Raw genomic sequence first — 19,369 nt, 5'->3', positions numbered from 1 at the left:
ATATGTGATATATAATCTGGTGGGAGAACTCAACATAGAATTCTTTAAAAGGACAGATTGGATATTAACATAACTACTGCTAAATGGATCTAGATCTAACACCCATTTCTCATTCCATTTCTGATGATAAAACACTTAAGAAAGACAAGACATTGGAAGTTAAGACTGTCAGTTTATTTTGCCTCTGCCTCTATCCTAACATTTTTTCAGAGGAGTAAATGGAAGGGACTTGCTTTAAATTGAGTACAAGAAATAACTATTTTAGCAAAGTTGCCTGATCCGCTTATCAGTGGAATAAACCAGGAAGGAGAGAATTCTGATAAGCTCTTTCATCATGACTGTGTTGGAATGTCTCATCCCTCTGTCACTTGCTTTGGTTTGAGCTTCTGATTCAGACAGCATGAAAGAGTGAGACTAAGAAGGAAATTCTTCTCACAGAGAAGCTCAGAGCCGAGCCAATCCTTGGCTGCAGAGAAGGAGGAGCTTTCAGAGTTTGCTGGTTCCAAGTTTTTTTCTGTTACATTTAAAGCTGGAATAGAAGGTCAAAAACCAGGAAGGAAAACAGTATCAAGATATCAAGTCATGGTATTCTTTTTCATTCTTACAGAAAAGAATTCACAAGAGACGAGGAAGCTTTTTTATTTTTATTTTGTTTTGTTTATTTATTTAAGATGGAGTCTCACCCTATTGCCCAGGCTGGTCTCAAACTCCTGGGCTCAAGTGATCTGCCTGCTTTGGCCTCCCAAATTGCTGTGATTACAGGCGTGAGTCACTGCACCTGGCCAGTTTTTTTTTTTTTTTTTTTTTTTTTTTTGTAGACAGGGTCTTGCTCTGGAGTGCAGTGGTGTGCTCACAGCTTACTGCAGCCTTGACCTCCCAGCCTCAAGCGATCCTCCCACCTCAGCCTCCTTAGTAGCTAGGACTACAGGTGTCACCACCATGTTCAGCTAATTTTCGTATTGTTTGTAGAGACGGAGTTTCACCATGTTTCTCAGGCTAGTCTCAAACTCCTTGGCTCAAGCAATTTGAGGAAGCTTTTCATTAGAGTCTAAAAACACATATTTGAAATTGAATGACATAAGGTTGACACTAGTCTGGGAATTAGGAAAATACGATTTGTGTGTTAGTTCTGGTGTGATCCAGAGAGCCCCTTAACCTCCTTGGAACTGGGTTTCCTCCTCTGCATAGCAAGGCTCCCCTGTGCTTCCCCGTGGGAGACAAGAATCACATCACTGGCATGTTTTCCTCTCCCCTTTGGCTGCCAGGAAACTCAAGAGTCAAATTCAAGGCTTTATTGAAGGAACTCTGCAGGACCCAGGACATGATATCTTGATACTGTTTTCCTTCCTGGTTTTTTACCTTCTGTTCCAGCTTTCATTTTCCCCAATTATAGCATTTTATTATTTTTCATATTTAGTATGTAGTGCACATTTTTACACTACACTTCTAATCCTTTGTGTAATGATCATGGTATAAATAAATGGCGAAATGAGGAGGTCACACTTAGATGAGTTTCAGGGGCCTTTCCAGTCCCAATTTTCTAGGATTCTTAAGGGGAAAAAGTAATTTTAGTGTCTGGAAGGTTCCAGGTTTGCACAGAAGGGAACTCTCCTATCGAGAGTCCTGAAGACTTCAGCAAACCTCCCAGGAGGCCTGTCCAGGATGTTCTCCTCCGTCTGTAAAGGAGCGAGCACTTTGTGCTAGTTTAGGGAAAGATAGCTTTTCTGTTGGGATTTCAGACTTGCCCTGCTTGAAATTGGTGGGGAAATACCTGTCTGGGATGGGGCTTAATAATCTGCAGCTGTATTAGGAAATGCCAGTAGTTTTGATGTGGGTGGTTTCAAGATACATTTGGAAAATATGAGGGAAATGTGTATGTGCATTTGCTGGGCGGGGGACTGTGCTATCCCTGCCCCGGGACCCTAATCCACAGCTTGATTCTGGTCCTTTTGCCCTCTGTCCCTCACCAGAACCCTGATATTTCCAGATGAAAGCAAGAGTATAGCTTATTTCCACAACTCACCTGGGCCCAGCAGTCAAGATCTGTAGCTCTAGGGAAGTATCGAGTTGATTATGAAGTATACAGGTCAAAATGAGTAGCTTGCTTGATTTAACCAGGTAATTCGTGCCATACTTTTCTCTCTGGGAAGACCTGTACCAACAGTCACCTCTGCTGAACACTTTTGCTTTTTTAAACTTGCAGGTACTTTTTTGGGGCCGTCTTTGGCTACCTGTCTGTTGTGAGTTTGTTTTCTTTACAGTCCCTCTACCTGGGTTTAGTCTCATTTGGGAATGAGAAATTTTATTTTAATGCATTAAGTAATAGTGTTGAGTGGCCAACAAATGTGAAGTTTGAAAAGCTCAAATGAAAAAAAAGTGTGATAGAAACACAGCGTTGGGGGCCGGGTGCGGTGGCTCACACCTGTATTTCCAGCACTTTGGGAGGCCAAGACAGAAGGATCCCTTGAGCTCAGGAGTTTGAGACCCCTGCACAACATGGCAAGACCCCAAGACCCCATCTCTACAAAAAAAAAATATAAAAATCATCCAGGTATGATGGCCTGCACTTGTAATCCCAGCTACTTGGGAGGCTGAGGTGGGAGGATTGCTTGAGCCCGGGGGAGGTTGAGGCTGAAGTGAGCTGTGATTGATCTACTGGACTCCAGCCTAGGTGACAGACCCAGACCCTATCTCAAAAAAAAAAAAAAAAAAAAAAAAGAAGAAGAAGAAGAAGAACACAAGGTTAGAATTTGAGAGGGCCTATTAAACAGGATGCTCTTTCCTGCCTTAGTTTTGAATTAATTGAGAAGATAAAATAATAAGGCATGGAGATTACAGCATCCCCTTTTTTTTTTTCTTTTTTCCTTTTTCTTTTTTTTTTGCTCTTGTTGCCCAGGCTGGAGGGCAATGGCACGATCTTGGTTCACCACAACCTCCGCCTTGCGGGTTCAAGCAATTCTCCTGCCTCAGCCTCGCGAGTAGCTGGGGTTACAGGCATGCGCCACCACGCCTGGCTAATTTTGTATTTTGAATAGAGACGGGGTTTCTCCCTGTTGGTCAGGCTGGTCTCAAACTTCCCACCTCAGGTAATCCACCCGCCTCGGCCTCCCAAAGTGCTGGGAATACAGGCATGAGCCACCAGGCCTGGCAGAATCCCCTTTCTTATTGATAAAGCAGATCTTGGAGAATGGGAGATCCTGAGTGGGGTTCCTAATAATAGACTTCAACATCATGCTGAGGCTCCCCTTGTCCTCAAGTAATGGGCAGTGCTGGCCTGAGGTGGATCCTCCTCTGTCCAGGGCTCAGCTTATCCTTGGAAGGCTTAGCACATGGAGGAGCTGTTCCAGGCTAAGAGGAAGGGGCTGGGCTACTCTGTGGGGGTGGTTCTTCCAGTTTCTCCAATCAGATGAGCCTCACTGTCACTCTAGTGTTGAAAGGAAGGAAGAGACAAGGTGGCCAGGAGTGTGACCTAAAAGAGGCAGAGGAAACCTCAGAGAAAGGGAAGAAGCATTCTGCTAACCAGAGGGAGAAGGATAGAGGCCTCAGTTCTCCCTCTCTGGGAATTAATTTGAGATTTGCATTTAGTGTCTATAAACATGTCAGGAGATATATAAAGTTATTTGCTTTTGTTTTGTTTCCATTTTTAGATTCTTGAGTATCAGAACACCACCTTCTTTGGTGGAACCTGTACATCCATGATTGATTACCTCCTCTGGCCCTGGTTTGAGCGGCTGGATGTGTATGGGATAGCAGAGTAAGACATTTGACCTTGTGTTGGTAAATTCCCAGAGTCACACTGAGTAACACTGCTTAAGATGGTCTGCGTGCCCCCTGTAGACATGTTTCAGAATGTCTGTGAAGCGAATCAGGTTTCTAAACCCCAGTGTGTGCTTCCTTGTTAAAAACACATGTGCTTTTCCACTGCTAACTCAGACTCACACTTTGCCCGCATTTCTGCAGATAAGACCCCTAGTCCAGGAGCCTCCCACAGACTTCAGAACCTGCTGTCCTCACCAGCGCCCCCACATGGCTGATCTGAGAGCTGGTGGAGAGTCACAGTCACAGTGCCCAATGCTTCCACCTAGTCCTGCCGGGTCCCCAGTGGGCACCATATACCTTAGTCACGTCTCATTGCCGGACAAATCTTCCCCCAGATAGTAATAACCTTATAAAAAAGATCTGTGTAGTAATATATGCTTGATTTTGGAACATACAAACAAAATGGCAATGAACACTATGGAAGTATGGAAGTGCAGGGACGTTAAAGGTGAAGAAATAGCTGTGTAGGCTCCTGGGCAGAACAGTGAGTGCTCTGTTACTTCAAAGCTCAGAGAAGCTGGACATGTGCAGACGCCCACCCTAATCCAAACCACTCTCATGGTGGGTGCTGGACATTTCTGGCACTTGGAAATCCGGCCCTGCTGAAGCAGAACTGTGTTTGCACCTTCATAACCCGTGGGCTGGAGCCCACCCAGGCACTGTCTCCTGCACTTCCGACTTCAGCTCTCTTTGAAGGAGCTTAGATACGACATATCAGGATATTTAAAACTCAGTCTCAAACATAAAATTTACAAAAGGCGGTATCCTCTGAAGACAGAGCATGGAATCACAGGTTAGGAAACCTCACTTCTAGTCCTGGATTTCCCACAACCCACTCATATTATCTTCAGCTTGTCGCTTTATAAACCCCAGAACTAAATGTCCTGGTGGATCCTTGAAAGAGCCCTGTCAACTCCATGATTTCAAGGTTTCATTATTGTTTTATTCATTTTAAGCATGTTTTGGAAATTATTTGTCTTTATTTTTTTCTATCCTCTAAAGTAAAATCTGAGAATGACCCAATAATGTTTGTTTCAGAGGGTTGTCTTTTTGTTGGCAAACAATGAAGCACATGTAAGTTTCTCAAGCTTTAAAAATATATATATATTAAAAAACAAAAAAAACCCAATGACGCACAGACATGTTATTTTCCCAGAGCCATCAGTCCAAAGTATTTCACTGTATTATTAGAAGCAACAACAACTTCTACACATTTGACTTTTCCAAAAATAAGATTTTCCTCCAGTAAGTTATCATTCTCACTTGATAGTAAGATAACTGAGATAATTCCCCAAATAAACCCATTTTTCATATCTTGCAAATCTAAAAAGCAATGTGCATCCCCTTTCCTGATGCCTCCCCCTGTGCTGTGCTGACGCTTTTTTCCTGTCTTGCAGCTGTGTGAGCCACACGCCAGCCCTGCGGCTCTGGATATCAGCCATGAAGTGGGACCCCACAGTCTGTGCTCTTCTCACGGATAAGAGCATTTTCCAGGGCTTCTTGAATCTCTATTTTCAGAACAACCCTAATGCCTTTGACTTTGGGCTGTACTGAGCCTCACCGTCCACCCCTTCACCGTCCAGAATTCCCCAGCTTGTTGGGAGTTTACATCACGGATTGTCTTGGGAATCAATCTGTCTCACTTTCTTTTCTTTGAAGTTCCCAATAAAATGCAAACAGGAAATGTATTCTTCCAATAATCATTTATCTGACTCCTCTAACCCACAGCTGCCGCTGCTGCTGCTTTTTTATTTTTATTTTTTGAGACAAGATCTTGCTTTGTTACCTAGGCTGGAGTGCAGTGGGGCAGTCACGGCTCACTGCAGCCTCGAACTCCTGGGCTCAGTTGATTCTCCCACCTCAGCCTCCTGAGAAGCTAGGACTACAGGTACGCGTCACCATGCCCAGCTAATGTTTTTTTAAAAATATTGTTGAGACAGGGTCTCACTATGTTGCTCAGGCTGGTCTCCAACTCCTGGTCACTCCGGGTCATCCACCCAACCTGGTCTCCAAAGTGTTGAGATTACAGGCATGAGCCACCTGCCCTGCCTAGTCTGTAGCTTCTAACTGTTTTCTAGAAAGTTCCTGGTGCTAATGTCAGAGCACATTTTGGGAGCCTGTGTGCCTCCTAACTCCTTGGCCTTCAGCCTCGTTTGATCTCCAGATTATTGGTGCAGATGCTGCTGCTGAGGTTCAGGGTCAACCTATGATTGATGCTTGTCACTACAGATTGGCACCCTCCAAAGACCTCCCTGGTGGAAACTTAAGAAGAGGGAGAAGGAAGAAGAAAACACTCCAAGCCCAAATACCTTCCATTTGGCAAATGAATGCCGCTGTCCACGTGGGCGAGCATGAGTGTAATTTTCCAAACTTTGGCCATGGGCCTGGAGACACTGAGGGTCTTGTGACTGGAAAGAATTCCAAAGCAGGAAATGAAACACCGATTTATCACCCAGGACTAACTACGTCAGAATTTCACTGGTGCTGTCAGGGCTCAGGATGTCTCACAAAATGTTCTATAGCCAGCATCCTGCCTTAAAAAAATACACACACCCCAAACCCAGCCACAAGCAAAGGTCATTCCATTGGATTTGCGTCACACTCTCTTCCAATTCCTCTCAACAAATGCCTCTGGTTACCTGTTGTGTACCAAGCCCAGGGGCACACTGGGGATAAAGTTGAAAAAGACACTGGATCTGTCCCTGGGAGCCCCCATCTCTTCACTTACCTTGGTTGAGGTTTTGAACCTAGTGCTTTGGAGCTGCTTGTCTGGTGTGGGGATGCTTGTCTGTGATGGGGCCCCTCTGCCAGCTTCGCCAGGCAGTACCACCCCACTGAAGACAGCAAAGAGCTGAGGATGGCTGGTGCCAACAGGTCCCTTGGGCTGGGAGCATCTACTGCCTCACTGTGGGAGGGGGACCAAGTGTGTCCAGTGCCGTTTCATCTCAGTGTCTGAGGATCAGCCTGTGATCGTTTCAGCTTTGCTCACGTTGGATGCTTTCCCATCCTCCTAGCTGTGCGGAGACACCAGGCAGCAACAGGAGCGATGTTTTGCCTTGTCTGTGCCCCCCAAAGGAGCTGTCTGCCGCCTCTGCCTCTGAGACAGCCCAAACCAGCCCTCCTCTCTCCCCACGTCTCAGCCTGGCTCTGCCATCTGCTGGCTCCGGGTGTATTTTGACCCATGTAAATAGTTACCAGGTGTTACTCTGTGCCAGCTGGACAGAAGCAAGCCTGCTTGGTGAGATGGCCAGAACTTCCAGAAGAGGCACCGCGTGACAGGGGCAGTCTGCCGCACCATCTGCTCCGGATGTGGAGCCCTGTTGCCATGGCACCCGAGTTAATGCTAAGTGAGGTCTGTGAATCACCGTTTCCCTGGGATCTTTGCTCAAAAAGAGGGGAATCTTCTCCTGTGGCCTCTCGTAGGACTTAGGAGATTGATCAGCCTTTTGCCGGTACAAATGCTGCATGCTAGTGAGTGCTTGGCGTAAGACCAAAGTTACTACTGATGCAACAGGAAATGGCATGCCTCTGGCTCACCAAAATGAAGGTGTTCTCTTTTGGGGCTCCATACACTAATTTAGAAAGCTTGAAGAACCAGGAATTATAGAATGGAGAAAAGCACTCATGGGGGAGGTTTGCAGCCTGGTGGCCTATAGCCCAGTTTGGGATTTGTGTGCCTCTTGGCCAGGCATGCTCCCTGCGGTTTACCAGGGTCCTGGTCACCTGCACGTCCTTACACTTCCTGCATCTCACTTCTTTGTCACTCATCTGACCCACAGAGAAAACTGAGTTGTCAATCTTTGAATAAAACTAGAAGGATGTCGCCTGGAGGAAAGAGGGAAGGAGGTAACTAAATAATGCTCCATGAAGGACTTTTAAAATATGCTTCTTAAATAAATAATACATGTGGAAAGATAATACATATGGATTAAAAATGCAGTAATGTAAAAGAATAGAAAATCTTCCATTATCTTATGTCCCAGAGATAACCACTTTTACTAATTGGTGTCTACCTTTTTTTTTTCCTTTTCTTTTAAATAATAGAGATGGGGTCTCGCTATGTTGACCAGGCTGGGCTCAAACTCCTGGCTTCAAGTGATCCTTCCATCTTGGCCTCCCAAAGTGCTGAGATTATAGGTCTGAGTCAGCATGCCTGGTAGGTGTCTATCTTATAAAAAGCCCTACACTTAAGGATTTAAAGGTAAGAGCCTGTATGAGGCCATTCTCATGCTGCTATAAAGAACTGCCTGAGACTGGGTAATTTATAAGGGAAAGAGGTTTAATTGACTGACAATTCCGCATGACTGGGGAGGCCTCAGGAAACTTTCAATCATGGTGGAAGGGGAAGCAAACACGTCTTTCTGCACAAGGTGGCAGAAGAGAGAAGTACAGAGCCAAGGAGGGAAAAACTCCTTATAAAACCATTAGATCTCGTGAGAACTCACTCACTATCATGAGGACAGCATAAGGAAAACACCCCCACAATCTAATCACCTCCCTTGAGGTCCCTCCTCCAACATGTGGGCATTGTAATTCAGATTAAAATTCAAGATGAGATTTTGGGTGGAGCATAGCCAAACCATATCAGAGCCATTCTCTATCTTTTGCAGATTGGAAAAAGAAAAAAAAAAATAGTTTAAACCACAGCATTTAAAAGAAGTCGTTGTCATAGATGATGTTAACATCAGAATGGAGGTTGTGTGGAGTTCCCCTCCTTGGAGGTTCTGAACTACAGCCTATCCTGGACTGAGTCCAGTTACAATCTAACATGGCTAGGGGGAGGAGGGATCATGATGGGGCTGGGCTTGTGTGGCTGGGACAGCTGGCTGTGGTCGTGGTGCTGGTGCTGGAGACTAAGTGGTACTTGAAATTTCTTTTAGATCTAAAATTCTGTGATATGGTTTGGATCTGTGACCCCACCAAATTTCTTGTTGAAATTAATCCCCAGTGCTGGTAGGAGGTGATTGGATCATGGGGGCGGATTTTTCATGAATGGTTTAGCACCATTCTCTTGGTGCTGTTCTCATGATAGTAAGTTCTCATGAGATCTGGTTGTTTAAGTGTGCAGCATCTCCCTGACCCCTCTTGCTCCTGCTCCCACCATGGGAGATGCCTGGCTCCCCCTTTGCCTTTTGCCATGAGTGGAAGCTTCCTGAGGGCTCTCCAGAAGCAGAAGCTACTATACTTCTCGTACAGCCTGCAGAACCATGAGCCAATTGAGCCTCTTTTTAAAAAAACTTTAAGTTCAGGGGTACATGTGCAGGATGTGCAAGTTTGTTACATAGGTAAACATGTGTCATGGGGTTTGTTATACAGATTATTTCATCACCCAGATATTAAGTCTAGTATCCATTAGTTATTTTTCCTGATCCTCTCCCTCCTCCCACCCTGCACCCTCCAATAGGCCTCAGTGTGTGTTGTTACCCTCCATATGTCCATTGTTCTCATCATTTAGCTCCCACTTATAAGTGAGAACACGCAGTTTTTGTAAACCTGTTTTCTTTATCAATTGCCTAGTTTCAGGTGTTTCCTTTTAGCAGTGTGAGAACAGACTAATACAGAAAATTGGTACTGAGGAGTGGGGCATTGCTATAAAGATGCCTGAAAACGTAGAAGTGACTTTGGAACTGGGTAATGGGCAGAGGTTGGAAGAGTGTGGAGGGCTCCAAAGAAGACAGGAAGATGAGGGAAAGTTTAGAATTTCCTAGAGTCTGGTTGTATAGTTATGACCAAAATGCCAGTAGTGATATGGACAGTGAAGGCCGGGCTGAGGAGGTGATGGAAATGAGGAGCTTATTGAGAACTGGAGCAAGGGTCACTTTTGTTATACTTTAGCAAAGAACTTGACTGCATTGTGTCCCTGGCCTGGGGACCTGTGGAACTTTGAGCTTGAGTGTGATGATTTTAGGGTATCTGGCAGAAAAAATTTCGAAGCAGCAAAGCATTCAAGATGTGCCCTGGCTGCTTCCAACAACCTATGCTCATATGTGTGAGCAAAGAAAAGACATTAAGTTGGAACTTACATTTACAGGGGAAGCAGAGCATAAATGTTTGAAGAATTTGCAGCCCCCTATGTGGTAGAAAAGAAGAGCCCATTTTCAGGGGAGGAATTCAAGCAGGCTGCAGAAATTTGCATAAGTAAAAAGAAGCCAAGTGCTAATAGCCAAGAAAATGGGGAAAAGGCCTTGAAGGCATTTCAGAGACCTTTGTGGCAGCCCCTCCCATCACAGACTCAGAGGCCTAGGAGGACAGAATGACTCTGAGTATTAAAGTAGATTTAATCTAAATCATAAAGTACGAGCTAGAGCATTCCCTCCAGTGCTGCAAAGACTGCCTGCATGTGGTTCCCACATTGTTCCTTGGAGCTTTGGTGGTGGGGGTGGGGGTGGGGGCAGGTGTTATTTTTCTTGGTTTCTCACCTTCAGGTTTCCTTACCCATGTTTCCTTTGTCAGAGTCATTGGCCTTGATGGAGGGGGGACTGGGTTACTCTGAGTTGAGAACCAAGCTTGACTCCCCTGTGGTTTATAGCAGCCTAGCTTAGTTTGTTGTCTGAAGTCTTCACAAATAACCAAATATCCAGCCCAATGCAGTTCTCATTGAGTAATCTCCAGTTCCCACCCGCTGCCACACACACACACTGAACACTGTGCCCACTTGGGAGACCCATTTCCCATTTATTGTCATCTTTGAGTGCCTGGAAGGCTGAACATTTGATCTTTTCAAACATTTTGCTCTCATCTGACCTGTTAGAGCTCTTGAGCCTTTGAAAATGCCATTTCCTCTACATACTATTCTTCCTCAGAGCAGCCCTCTGTTTTTTTCCCAACCAGTCTTTTCTCTTGCAAAGTTCAGATCAAAATTCTTCTTTATGTAAAGAGAAGTGGTGTGCTATAGGGGTTACAAACAGGGCTTCAAGTTCAGCGTTGGGTTCAAATTCCGGCTTTGCAACTTAAGTTTCTTGAGTAAGTTGCTTCACTTCTATCAGACTCAGTTTCTTATCTGTAAAATGGGACTGCTTAGTACCTATTTCACAGGGCTGTTAATTAATGATGGGCTCATCTATGCAAGGGCTTAGTATCAGCTGGGTGAAACTCAGTGAATGGCAGGCAACCTTATTATGATGAGGCTTCTGTCAGTGATCAGACTTGAACCCTGTGCTCATCCCCCCATCACTTTGTGGAACTAGATGTCCTACATTGCATATGGCTTGATTCATGGTTTGGAGTTGTTTTCTGGTTGTTTCCTGTGTGCAGGTTTAATCTCAACCTGTGATCCCTTGAAAGCTGTGATTTTATCCCTCCCCCTCCTCCTCCCTCACACCCCAAGGCCAAGTTTAATACTGCACATTCTGAAATTTTGCAATGTTGTTAATGATGTAAGATAAATATTCTCTCCCATGTTTCTGAAGAATACTCAGAATCTCACTACTCTCTGTTAAAGAAAAAAATCATTCACTGACACTTGTTTAAAGCATGTGAAGGAAGAATTACTCATAACCATTGTGATAGGTGCAGGGACCACTGCAATGAGACTTTTGCAGTGGGGGAGGGAGATTGGGCTCAACTCTGAGTACAGGATGAACAAGTGGGTAAATTTATAGCCCAGGAGTAGAGCAGAGGTCAGTGGATTGAAAATTACTCGGAGGAAACATCAGGGATAAGGAGGATTCTGGCTAAACTGACCTAACAGGATTCTTGCTGAAGAAGGCCAGGATGATCAGACATCACCTGTGGGATGGCGGAGGACAAGGGACTTGATCAGATATCAAGGATGATCTGATATTGAGGTGGGGAAATTCTTTTGCCAAACTAACTTAGCAGGGTTCTTTGGTAAAACAATTTTACAAGGACATACACAGATGGACCTAGGAGGAGGTTCAGGAGCCTGACTAAAGTTTGGTTAAGCAGAGAATCTTTGTCTCCTCTTGGAGCAGGTTATCTGTTTCCGAGGGTTAAAATGTGAGGGCTTTGAAATGCTTGCAGGCCTGCCCAGTTACCAAGCATCTCGGATGCTGAATGGAACGCTAAAGTGCCCCTGTACCATGCTGCGCACAGACAGGATGGTTACACACGTGCTCCAAGGACAAGAACTGTGTAATACTCTGCCCTGCCATTTCCTCCCAAGGATCGCTGCAATGCCCACGAATCCCCTTGCACTCAGCAAGGGTCTCCGGCCTACTTTGTCATTAGCAAACAGCCCCTCCAGAGGGAGCAGTTGAGCAGCAACAGTCAGCTCCCCGCCATAGGAGCCAATATGAAGAGCCATTTCCAGTCCTGTCCTGCGGCTGAGATGGACAAAGCAATGGAGGTAGCGGTTGCTTAGTGATGCTGCTGCCCCCCAGAGAACCCTGAGTAGGGGCAGCCTCTGTTCCAGCGTCACAGGACTGGAGAACCCTAAGTAGGGGCAGCCTCTGTTCCAGCGTCACAGGACTGGGGGAAGGAAGTGGGAGGATGACTGTTAGCAGGAACAGCCGTTGCTAAATCTGGGCATAGTCTTCAGGTTATGCTCACAGGTGAAGAAAATCTCTCAAAAGGTGCGTGTGTGTGTGTGTGCGCGTGTGTTTACATGTTTTTGTGCCTTTCTGCCATAAGAGGAGAGTATCGGGATGAATAATGAGGAGCTGTGTAAAAGATAAGGGCGGGAGGTATTTTAAGTATTTCACTTAATGGTTGTTGGCCATTTATTTGTTAAACAGAAAGACCCTCTTTGGGGACTTTATCTGAGACACTGTCCCAGGTGATCTGATAGCAGCAGGGAGGTGGAGAGGTGGGGACACACAGACATCCCAGGTACAATGGCAGCAGGGGCTGCTTATCCTGGACGCCAGGGAAGAGTTAGCTGAGGAAACTGCAGGAAGCCCTAACCGGAAACTCGGGCTTCAGCCTTGGGTTTTGGAGGAGGGAATGTAGGGTAGATTCAGAACAACAGTAAACCTTCTGTTTACTGAGCACTTACTATATGCTAGGTACTTTACATATATTACTAATACCTCCAAACCTTATGAGGTAAGTACCAATTACTCCTATTTTACAGATCAGTAAACTGAGATTTAGAGGTGGAGTCACCTGCCCAGGTGTTGCATAGCTAGTGATGAACAGAGCTGAGGTTTGCTTGCGGGAGGCTGACTCTGGAGCCTGTGCTCTTAATCTCTGCCCTGCTCGGCCTCCCCACTGCCAGCACTACCTCGCCTCCCGCCCTTGCTGCCTTCCTCTTCTGCTTTCCCCCCTGGACTGGCAGCTCTCTCAAGGCAGGAATAGTTTCCCACTTGACTTTGTTTTCCTGGTGTTTGGCACAGTGCCTTGTGTATAGTAGTGATGAATGACTCAGCAAATGGAAGGATGGATGGATGGATGATGTAGAAACCCAGGCCACTTCCAGGAGCTCATCACAAGGCCACTATCATAGCTGTTTCCCCACTTTGCTGTCTAGAAGAGGTAGCTGCTTCTCTGGAGCCGCAGGGATGCCCCACCTGGTACTCTCTCTGGCTCCGCTGTTGCTATGGCAACTGCAGGTCCAGGCTCTGGCTGTCCTGCAGAGGGACAAGAACAGAGGGGTCAGAAGGGCAGAGGCAAGAGACTCTTTCTGTTCCCCTAAACAGGGGACATGTCCTAGACCCCTCCAGTGAGGTGCACAAACATTTTCTGAGCACCTGGCCAGCGTCTGGCCCTAAGGGAGGTGTGTGAGGGAATCCCCAGGGAAGACAGACCCCCATGTGTAAGGAGGCACTCCCATGCGGAGGGACAGCTTACACTGCTGGGGGAACCAGGCAGTAGGAGTTGGGCTGTAAGGAGCCCTCCTCAGAGCAAGGGGAAGAATCTCCGCAGTTTTTTTGTTGAGTTTGTCAGGCCCGAAGCTAACTGCATCACACATGCCCTTTCATTTAACCTTCTCAATGGCGCCAGCTTTGTCATGAAGGCTGGTACCTTGTGGGCAGGACCTTGCATAGGCCTCCATATTGAGAGGGTATATGGAGAGAGGGCAGGGTGCCTGCTCTTGTTTCTCTCTGGATTTAAACGTTCAGGCTGAGCAACCTTGCAGCTTAGTGTGGCATCTTGTGTTGCTCTGGATGCGTGGAGCTTGTGTAGCTTCCTTGCCTGGCCAGAAGCCCTCTCCATAGATTTGTTTCCTCTTTGTGGCATTTTGTCCCTATGGAGAGGGCTTCTTAGAAACCGCACTGGGCAAAGCTGTGGAAACCCAGGGGGCTGAACACCACTGACCTTCTCCCTGGCCCTGAATCTGGCTCTACATACAGGACCTGCTCTAGTCTCGCTTGGCTTTGATTCCTGGGGTGGGAGTACATGGGGTATGTATGGGCTGACTCACTGTCCTTGGCTGGGAGAACTGGGGGCTGACCTACAGCTTCCAGACCCCTGGGGGGCTGATTCAGCACTAGCCATGCCTTTTGGAAGAGATGCAAGGCCATCGTCCCAGGAGACCTTTGGTCTAACATAGCCCAGTCCTTTCTTCAGGAAGAAGGCCTTCTTCATGGCAGCAAGGCCGTGGGGGCTGTGGGCGTCATCTCTGGCCAGTTGGGAAGACAGCCAACGGCAGCTAATGGGAAGAAACAGGGTGTGGGTCTTTGCTATTTCTACTTTAAATAAAATTGCTCCAAAAGAAACCTAAAATATCACTGACCTGTGGGTTTGAAAGAAACAGATGGGACAAAATTTTCCGAACTCCCTAACCCACCCCTGTGCTACAACTCTCACTTCACGCTTTTAAGGCCCACCTTTTCCCATCAAGAAGAAATGTCTTTGAACATCTCTGAGGTTTATGTGGTTCCCTCTTTTGAGTTTTATTTTCTAGTTTCTTTGTGGGGGTGTAGAGAAACATCAAAGGGTGGAAAATGCCATTTTCACTTGTAAAGTAGGGCCCCACATTGTGCAGGAGGAAATAAACCAGACCCAGGCTAGGATGAATGGAGTAAGTAGAAGCATTTGAGAGACAGAACAATTATGTGGATTTGATTTTCTTTGGGGAGGCTCTTCACATTTTCCCATTTGTAAGGGAGCTAAAGAGGTTACAGCTGAAACTCAAAGCTGATCTGTTTTCACATTCCGCTCATGTGGGCCTCAGAGTCACACAATTTCACTTTCAATGACTTACCACACTTCATTGGTCTCTGACTTACTTTGCAGCCATTGGTAGTCTTCCTATTAGACCCAGTTCCTTGGGGACAGAGCCCCCATCTTATAATCTTGTTCCCCACATAGAGCCGGACCCAGGCAGAGCACATGCTGTTGCTCAGTACTTGGTCAAACGCCTTTTCCCCACTGTTGATTCATGACGATTGAATAAATCCCAGGCAATGGTTCTTTTTAGAAGATGCTTGGTGGTGAATCCATACACAGGAAGTACAGAATATGGAGATTACTGGGAGAGGAAGGATCATTTCAAAACAGGATTTGTGCACAGAGACGTTCACTAGAGTGTTGTTTATAACAGCAAAAAGTGGAGACAACTTAAGTGTTCCTCAGTAGGGAAAGTTCCTCGGTAGGGAAATATGTGTGTGTGTGTGTGTGTGTGTGTGTGTGTATATATATATATATATTTTTAAGACACGGTCTTACTCTGTCACCCAGGCTGGAGTGCAGTGGAGAGATCACGGCTCACTACAGCCTCTGCCTCCTAGGCACAAGCGATCCTCCCGCCCCAGCCTCCTGAGTAGCTGGGACTACAGGTACACGCCACCATGTCTGGCTAATTTATGTATTTTTTGTAGAGACAAGGTTTGGCATGTTTCCCAGGCTGGTCTCAAACTCCTGGGCTCAAGCGATTTTCCTGCCTTGGCCTCCCAGCGTGCTGGGATTACAGGCATGAGCTACTACACCCGGCCAGTAAGCAGCTATTTTAAAGAATAAGGTAGAGCCAAATGTTCAAAAAGATAACCAAGAAGAATTAGTCGGTATGATGCCATTTATGTAAAAAAGGACTAAAAGGTTGCATACATATATAAATACACGTGACGCATACACAGAAACATTTTGGAAGGATGCACAAAAAACTTCATATTGGTTATCTCTGGGGAGTGGACTAAGAAGTCAGAAGTGGGACTGTTAGTCTGTTACTTAATTTTCCTGTTAGTACTTGAATTTTAAAATTATGACTGTATTATTGCTTTTATGTTTATTTTTTAAACAACAAACTAGTTGTTTAAGCAAGCTATTTTTGGACGGCAATGAGAAAAGTTAACTCTAAAAGATGCCCCTCCCAGGGGCAGGGGTGCGGCAAGGCAGAGTGGGGTGGAGAGGGAGGGCCCAGTTGAAGGCACACATTGCCTTTCACTCTGTGACTCTTGGCTCCCTCTGCTTTCGGTCGCTGGCCAAACCAAACAGCCTTCCAGCTTTGTCCCATGAGGTAGAAACAAGATGGACCACGAAAATGTTCTGAATCACAGCCTTGGGGCGGCTTGAGTTAGGACTTCCTGGACATTCACCGACCACTGCCAGCTGCCACCAACCTTGCTCTGGCAAGCCATGTACCCTACAGCACAGTACATGGATGACACTGATCACATAGATGAGGACTCCATAGTTTGGGGGTGAATCAAGTTACTGTCTCACTCAAAACCCACCAATGGCCCATCTCTGCTTGTTGTAAGGTCCAAATTTACCTTGTATTAGCATTCAAGGCTTTCCATGGCTCAGTCCCACTCTTATCTTTTCAACCTCATTTGCCACGACTTCTGAGTATATGCCAACATATACACCAGGACTCCCTGGGTTGGAATCTGGGCGGTGCTACTTACCACTCTGACAGTAGGTAAGTCACTTGCCCCTTCAGTGCCTGTTTCCTTATCTGGAAAGTAGGGAGGATAAGAATAGCACCCGCACCATAGGACTGACTTGGAACTGTGTGCATTAACAAATGTGTGTGCGGAACGGTGCCTGCCATACAGTAGGTACTTCCCACCCTCACTCCATGGTTCTGGCCGGAATGCCTTTCCTGGCCACAGTCCTGGTCATTTTTCAGAGGCTCTATCTGGCAGCACCCCATCATGAGGCCTTCCCTAATCACCCCAGGTACCAGTGGTTCTTGGACATCCAGAATCACGTGGGGAACTTGGTGAAGTGCAGATTCTTCTATCTAACTTCTCAGGATCCCACTGGAGTCTGACACGGCCCAGGAAGCTGCACCCAGGTGATACCCATATGTGTAGTGCAGGGTCACGCTTGGAGTAGGTCAGTACTTGGAAGGCTACCTTCTGCTGTCTCTCCTAGGGAACAGGCTTGGTCCTATTCATCTTCCTATTTTCTACAATGTCTCATGCATGTTAGGCTCCTGACAAATGCTTTTGGACTACTCATGACCTGCTTGGGAGAAGGGCTCACCATCTTATGCCTTCCTGCCCTCTCTCTGATGCTTATGGCACTAGTGTGAATGTGGGTGCCCTCATGAGAAGTTTGTGGTATAGCTGATGCCACTTAGACCACAGATTCCAAGCAGGCTCACTGGCTTTTCCCAGGTCTATCTATCTTCCAATAGATCTGTAGGGAAAGTAGTCCACTTGGGTTTTCTTTAGCTTTCCATTAAGAAAGAAAGTGAGAAGCCTTCCTCAGCTAGGAGTACTATCAGTCACTTGGGGGAAATCTTTAAAAATCAAGCCTAGCCTGACCACTCCAGACTGGATTCTGAGCACCATGTAGGTTCGAGGCGGGGTCTAGGCAACGGACCAGGTTCTGCAGGTGATTCAGATGACACCCTTGATGATGAACCAGAGCACCACCCCAGGTTCTCAGCGGGGGCTGTGCTTCAGCCAGGCATGCAGAGGGGCTGGCACTTTTGAGGACATAAGGCCCTTCCCCAACATAACCAGCTTCTTGGCCTAGGGGCCAGCCCTATTCATTTCACCCTTGTTCTTTAGCAAAGCAAGTGAGTAGATGCTGGGGAAAGTCAAGCATCCTTGGGAAAGAGACTCTGGAGAAAGAGGGCAGGGTTGTCCTTAGTGGAAAGGCCAAAGTGCCCTAGAAGACTCAACATCCTCTATTTAAAATTCAATCTCTTTCTTTAAAACCCAAAAGCTTCCTGTTAGTTCCAGCTCCTGTATTTCTCAGCTCACATCAGCTCTGTGAAATAAGGTCTCAGGCTGGAATCCACCCTACAGCCAGCTTTCGAAGGCCCTTTCTGGACCTCTGCAGGTAGCACACAAGTTGCCTCAAAGACAGGGTAGAAATGTTCTGTTTTGTTATTTTTTAAAGTTTCCTGAAAGTTTAAGAATAAAAAGGGAGTGAAAGCTTCTGCTCTGTCAGTAGGAAATCCACCCCCCTGTCCCCAGCCGTGCCCTGAGAGCCTCACAGATTTCCTGAAGTTAAAAACAAACACTGTGACCATTTCTACTGCTTGCAAGATTTAATTCTTCCTTGAATATAAATAAGGCAGCATGAAACACCAAGAGCGCCACTGCTTTCTGCTTTAGAAGCAGCTTTGGTGCAGAAAAGATTCTCATTTCCCCACCGAGTTCTGCTGTCTCCGTATAAATAAGAAGCTGAAGGTTTTTTTTTTTTTTTTTTTTCCAGTGAACTTTCTCCTGGAAGCAAAGGAGAAGCTGTGGGAGATCGAGGCACAGGTTTGGCTTCTGGAGGCTGTGTTTTGGTTATTGGGGTCTCTTCAAAGCAAAACCGGATCAGGATGAAGCGGGGAAAGGCATGGGCCATAAATAAATAAGGAAGTTTGCCCCGATTCTACAAATGCATCTGATGGAATGAGGAGGGTGGGGCTGTGAGGGGTTCGGGGTAACTCCAGGCTGCTGTTAGGGACACACTTGAGCTGATTCATTCCCTGGAGTGCCCCGCAGCTGGGTCTAGGGAGAGGTAGGCCCAAGCACGTGTTCAGTCTAATTCCAGCTCACACTGGAAGCCTTCCTACAGGTTTGGTTACCCTGATCACAGCCGAGCTGCCCCACCAGGAATTAACCCTGGCTGGGCAAGGGGTCCATTTTCTCAAGCTTTCTGAGGCTGGTTGAGAGAACTCCTAGGGATGGGGGAAGGATCTCCTTCCTTCAGTTTATGGGGGAACTGGGCACCCCTGTCCAGTTTTTTTGTGCTCTCTGGAAGGCAAGGCCGGCTGAAACCCTGGAGGGAGAACACAGGTATATTCTCGACCCTGGCCCCCTGCAAGGGTAACTGAAGTGATGGTGAGAGAAAATCTCAAAGGGCCAGTGAAGCCACAGGTGGAGAAGAGGCTTCCTGATCCCCCTGAACCAGACCTGGAGATGGAGCACCTCATCGAAGAAGTCCACTGTCTTACAGTAGAAACTTTGCTGCAGGACGCAGGGCCAGAAGAGGTTGAGAGGCTTGGCCCTGCGCACAGCCTCTGGGAGTGCCATGGCCTCAGGCACCTTGCGGTTGCCAATGAAGAAGTGATAGAGCTTCTTTTCCAGCTGTCCTTTGCCACAGTCACCCTGTGTCTCTTTTTCCAGGTCAGCTTCTACCTTTAGCATCCATCCTCCCCCTACCACAATGAGAGTCAGAGAGACCAGCTTTGGAGAGAATAAAGAGAGGTGCAGGGCTGCTGAGCTGGCATCCAGTGTGGCAAATGACATCCACCATG

At 46.6% G+C, this 19,369-nt stretch overlaps 1 protein-coding gene and 2 long non-coding RNA genes across 4 annotated transcripts in view; 2 read left to right on the top strand and 1 right to left on the bottom strand.

The window, feature by feature from the left end:
* GSTO2 (glutathione S-transferase omega 2) overlaps positions 1 to 5,507 on the top strand; it is a 29,194-nt gene extending 23,687 nt beyond the window's left edge. For both annotated transcript variants that reach the window (XM_009215319.3, XM_017944307.1), the window contains 2 exons: positions 3,648 to 3,754; positions 5,217 to 5,507. In XM_009215319.3, coding sequence (XP_009213583.1) covers positions 3,648 to 3,754; positions 5,217 to 5,373 — 264 coding nt within the window. In that variant the 3' untranslated portion in view covers positions 5,374 to 5,507. The remainder of the gene's footprint in view (positions 1 to 3,647; positions 3,755 to 5,216) is intronic.
* The window catches only part of LOC103887706, a 31,529-nt gene extending 24,467 nt beyond the window's left edge, over positions 1 to 7,062 (bottom strand). Inside the window, exon 1 of the long non-coding RNA XR_651928.3 lies at positions 6,548 to 7,062. This is a non-coding gene — a long non-coding RNA (uncharacterized LOC103887706). The remainder of the gene's footprint in view (positions 1 to 6,547) is intronic.
* Positions 7,063 to 9,242: 2,180 nt separating this feature from the next.
* LOC110744166 lies at positions 9,243 to 18,788 on the top strand. The gene is made up of 2 exons (XR_002524425.2): positions 9,243 to 12,353; positions 18,337 to 18,788. It is a non-coding gene; the product is annotated as an uncharacterized LOC110744166 (long non-coding RNA).
* Positions 18,789 to 19,369: the final 581 nt, after the last annotated feature.

This window comes from Papio anubis, chromosome 11 (genome assembly GCF_008728515.1).
Source record: "Papio anubis isolate 15944 chromosome 11, Panubis1.0, whole genome shotgun sequence".
NCBI lineage: Eukaryota > Metazoa > Chordata > Mammalia > Primates > Cercopithecidae > Papio > Papio anubis.
The sequence above is the reverse complement of the archived record's forward strand: the minus strand, read 5'-3'. Positions and strand labels throughout refer to the sequence as shown.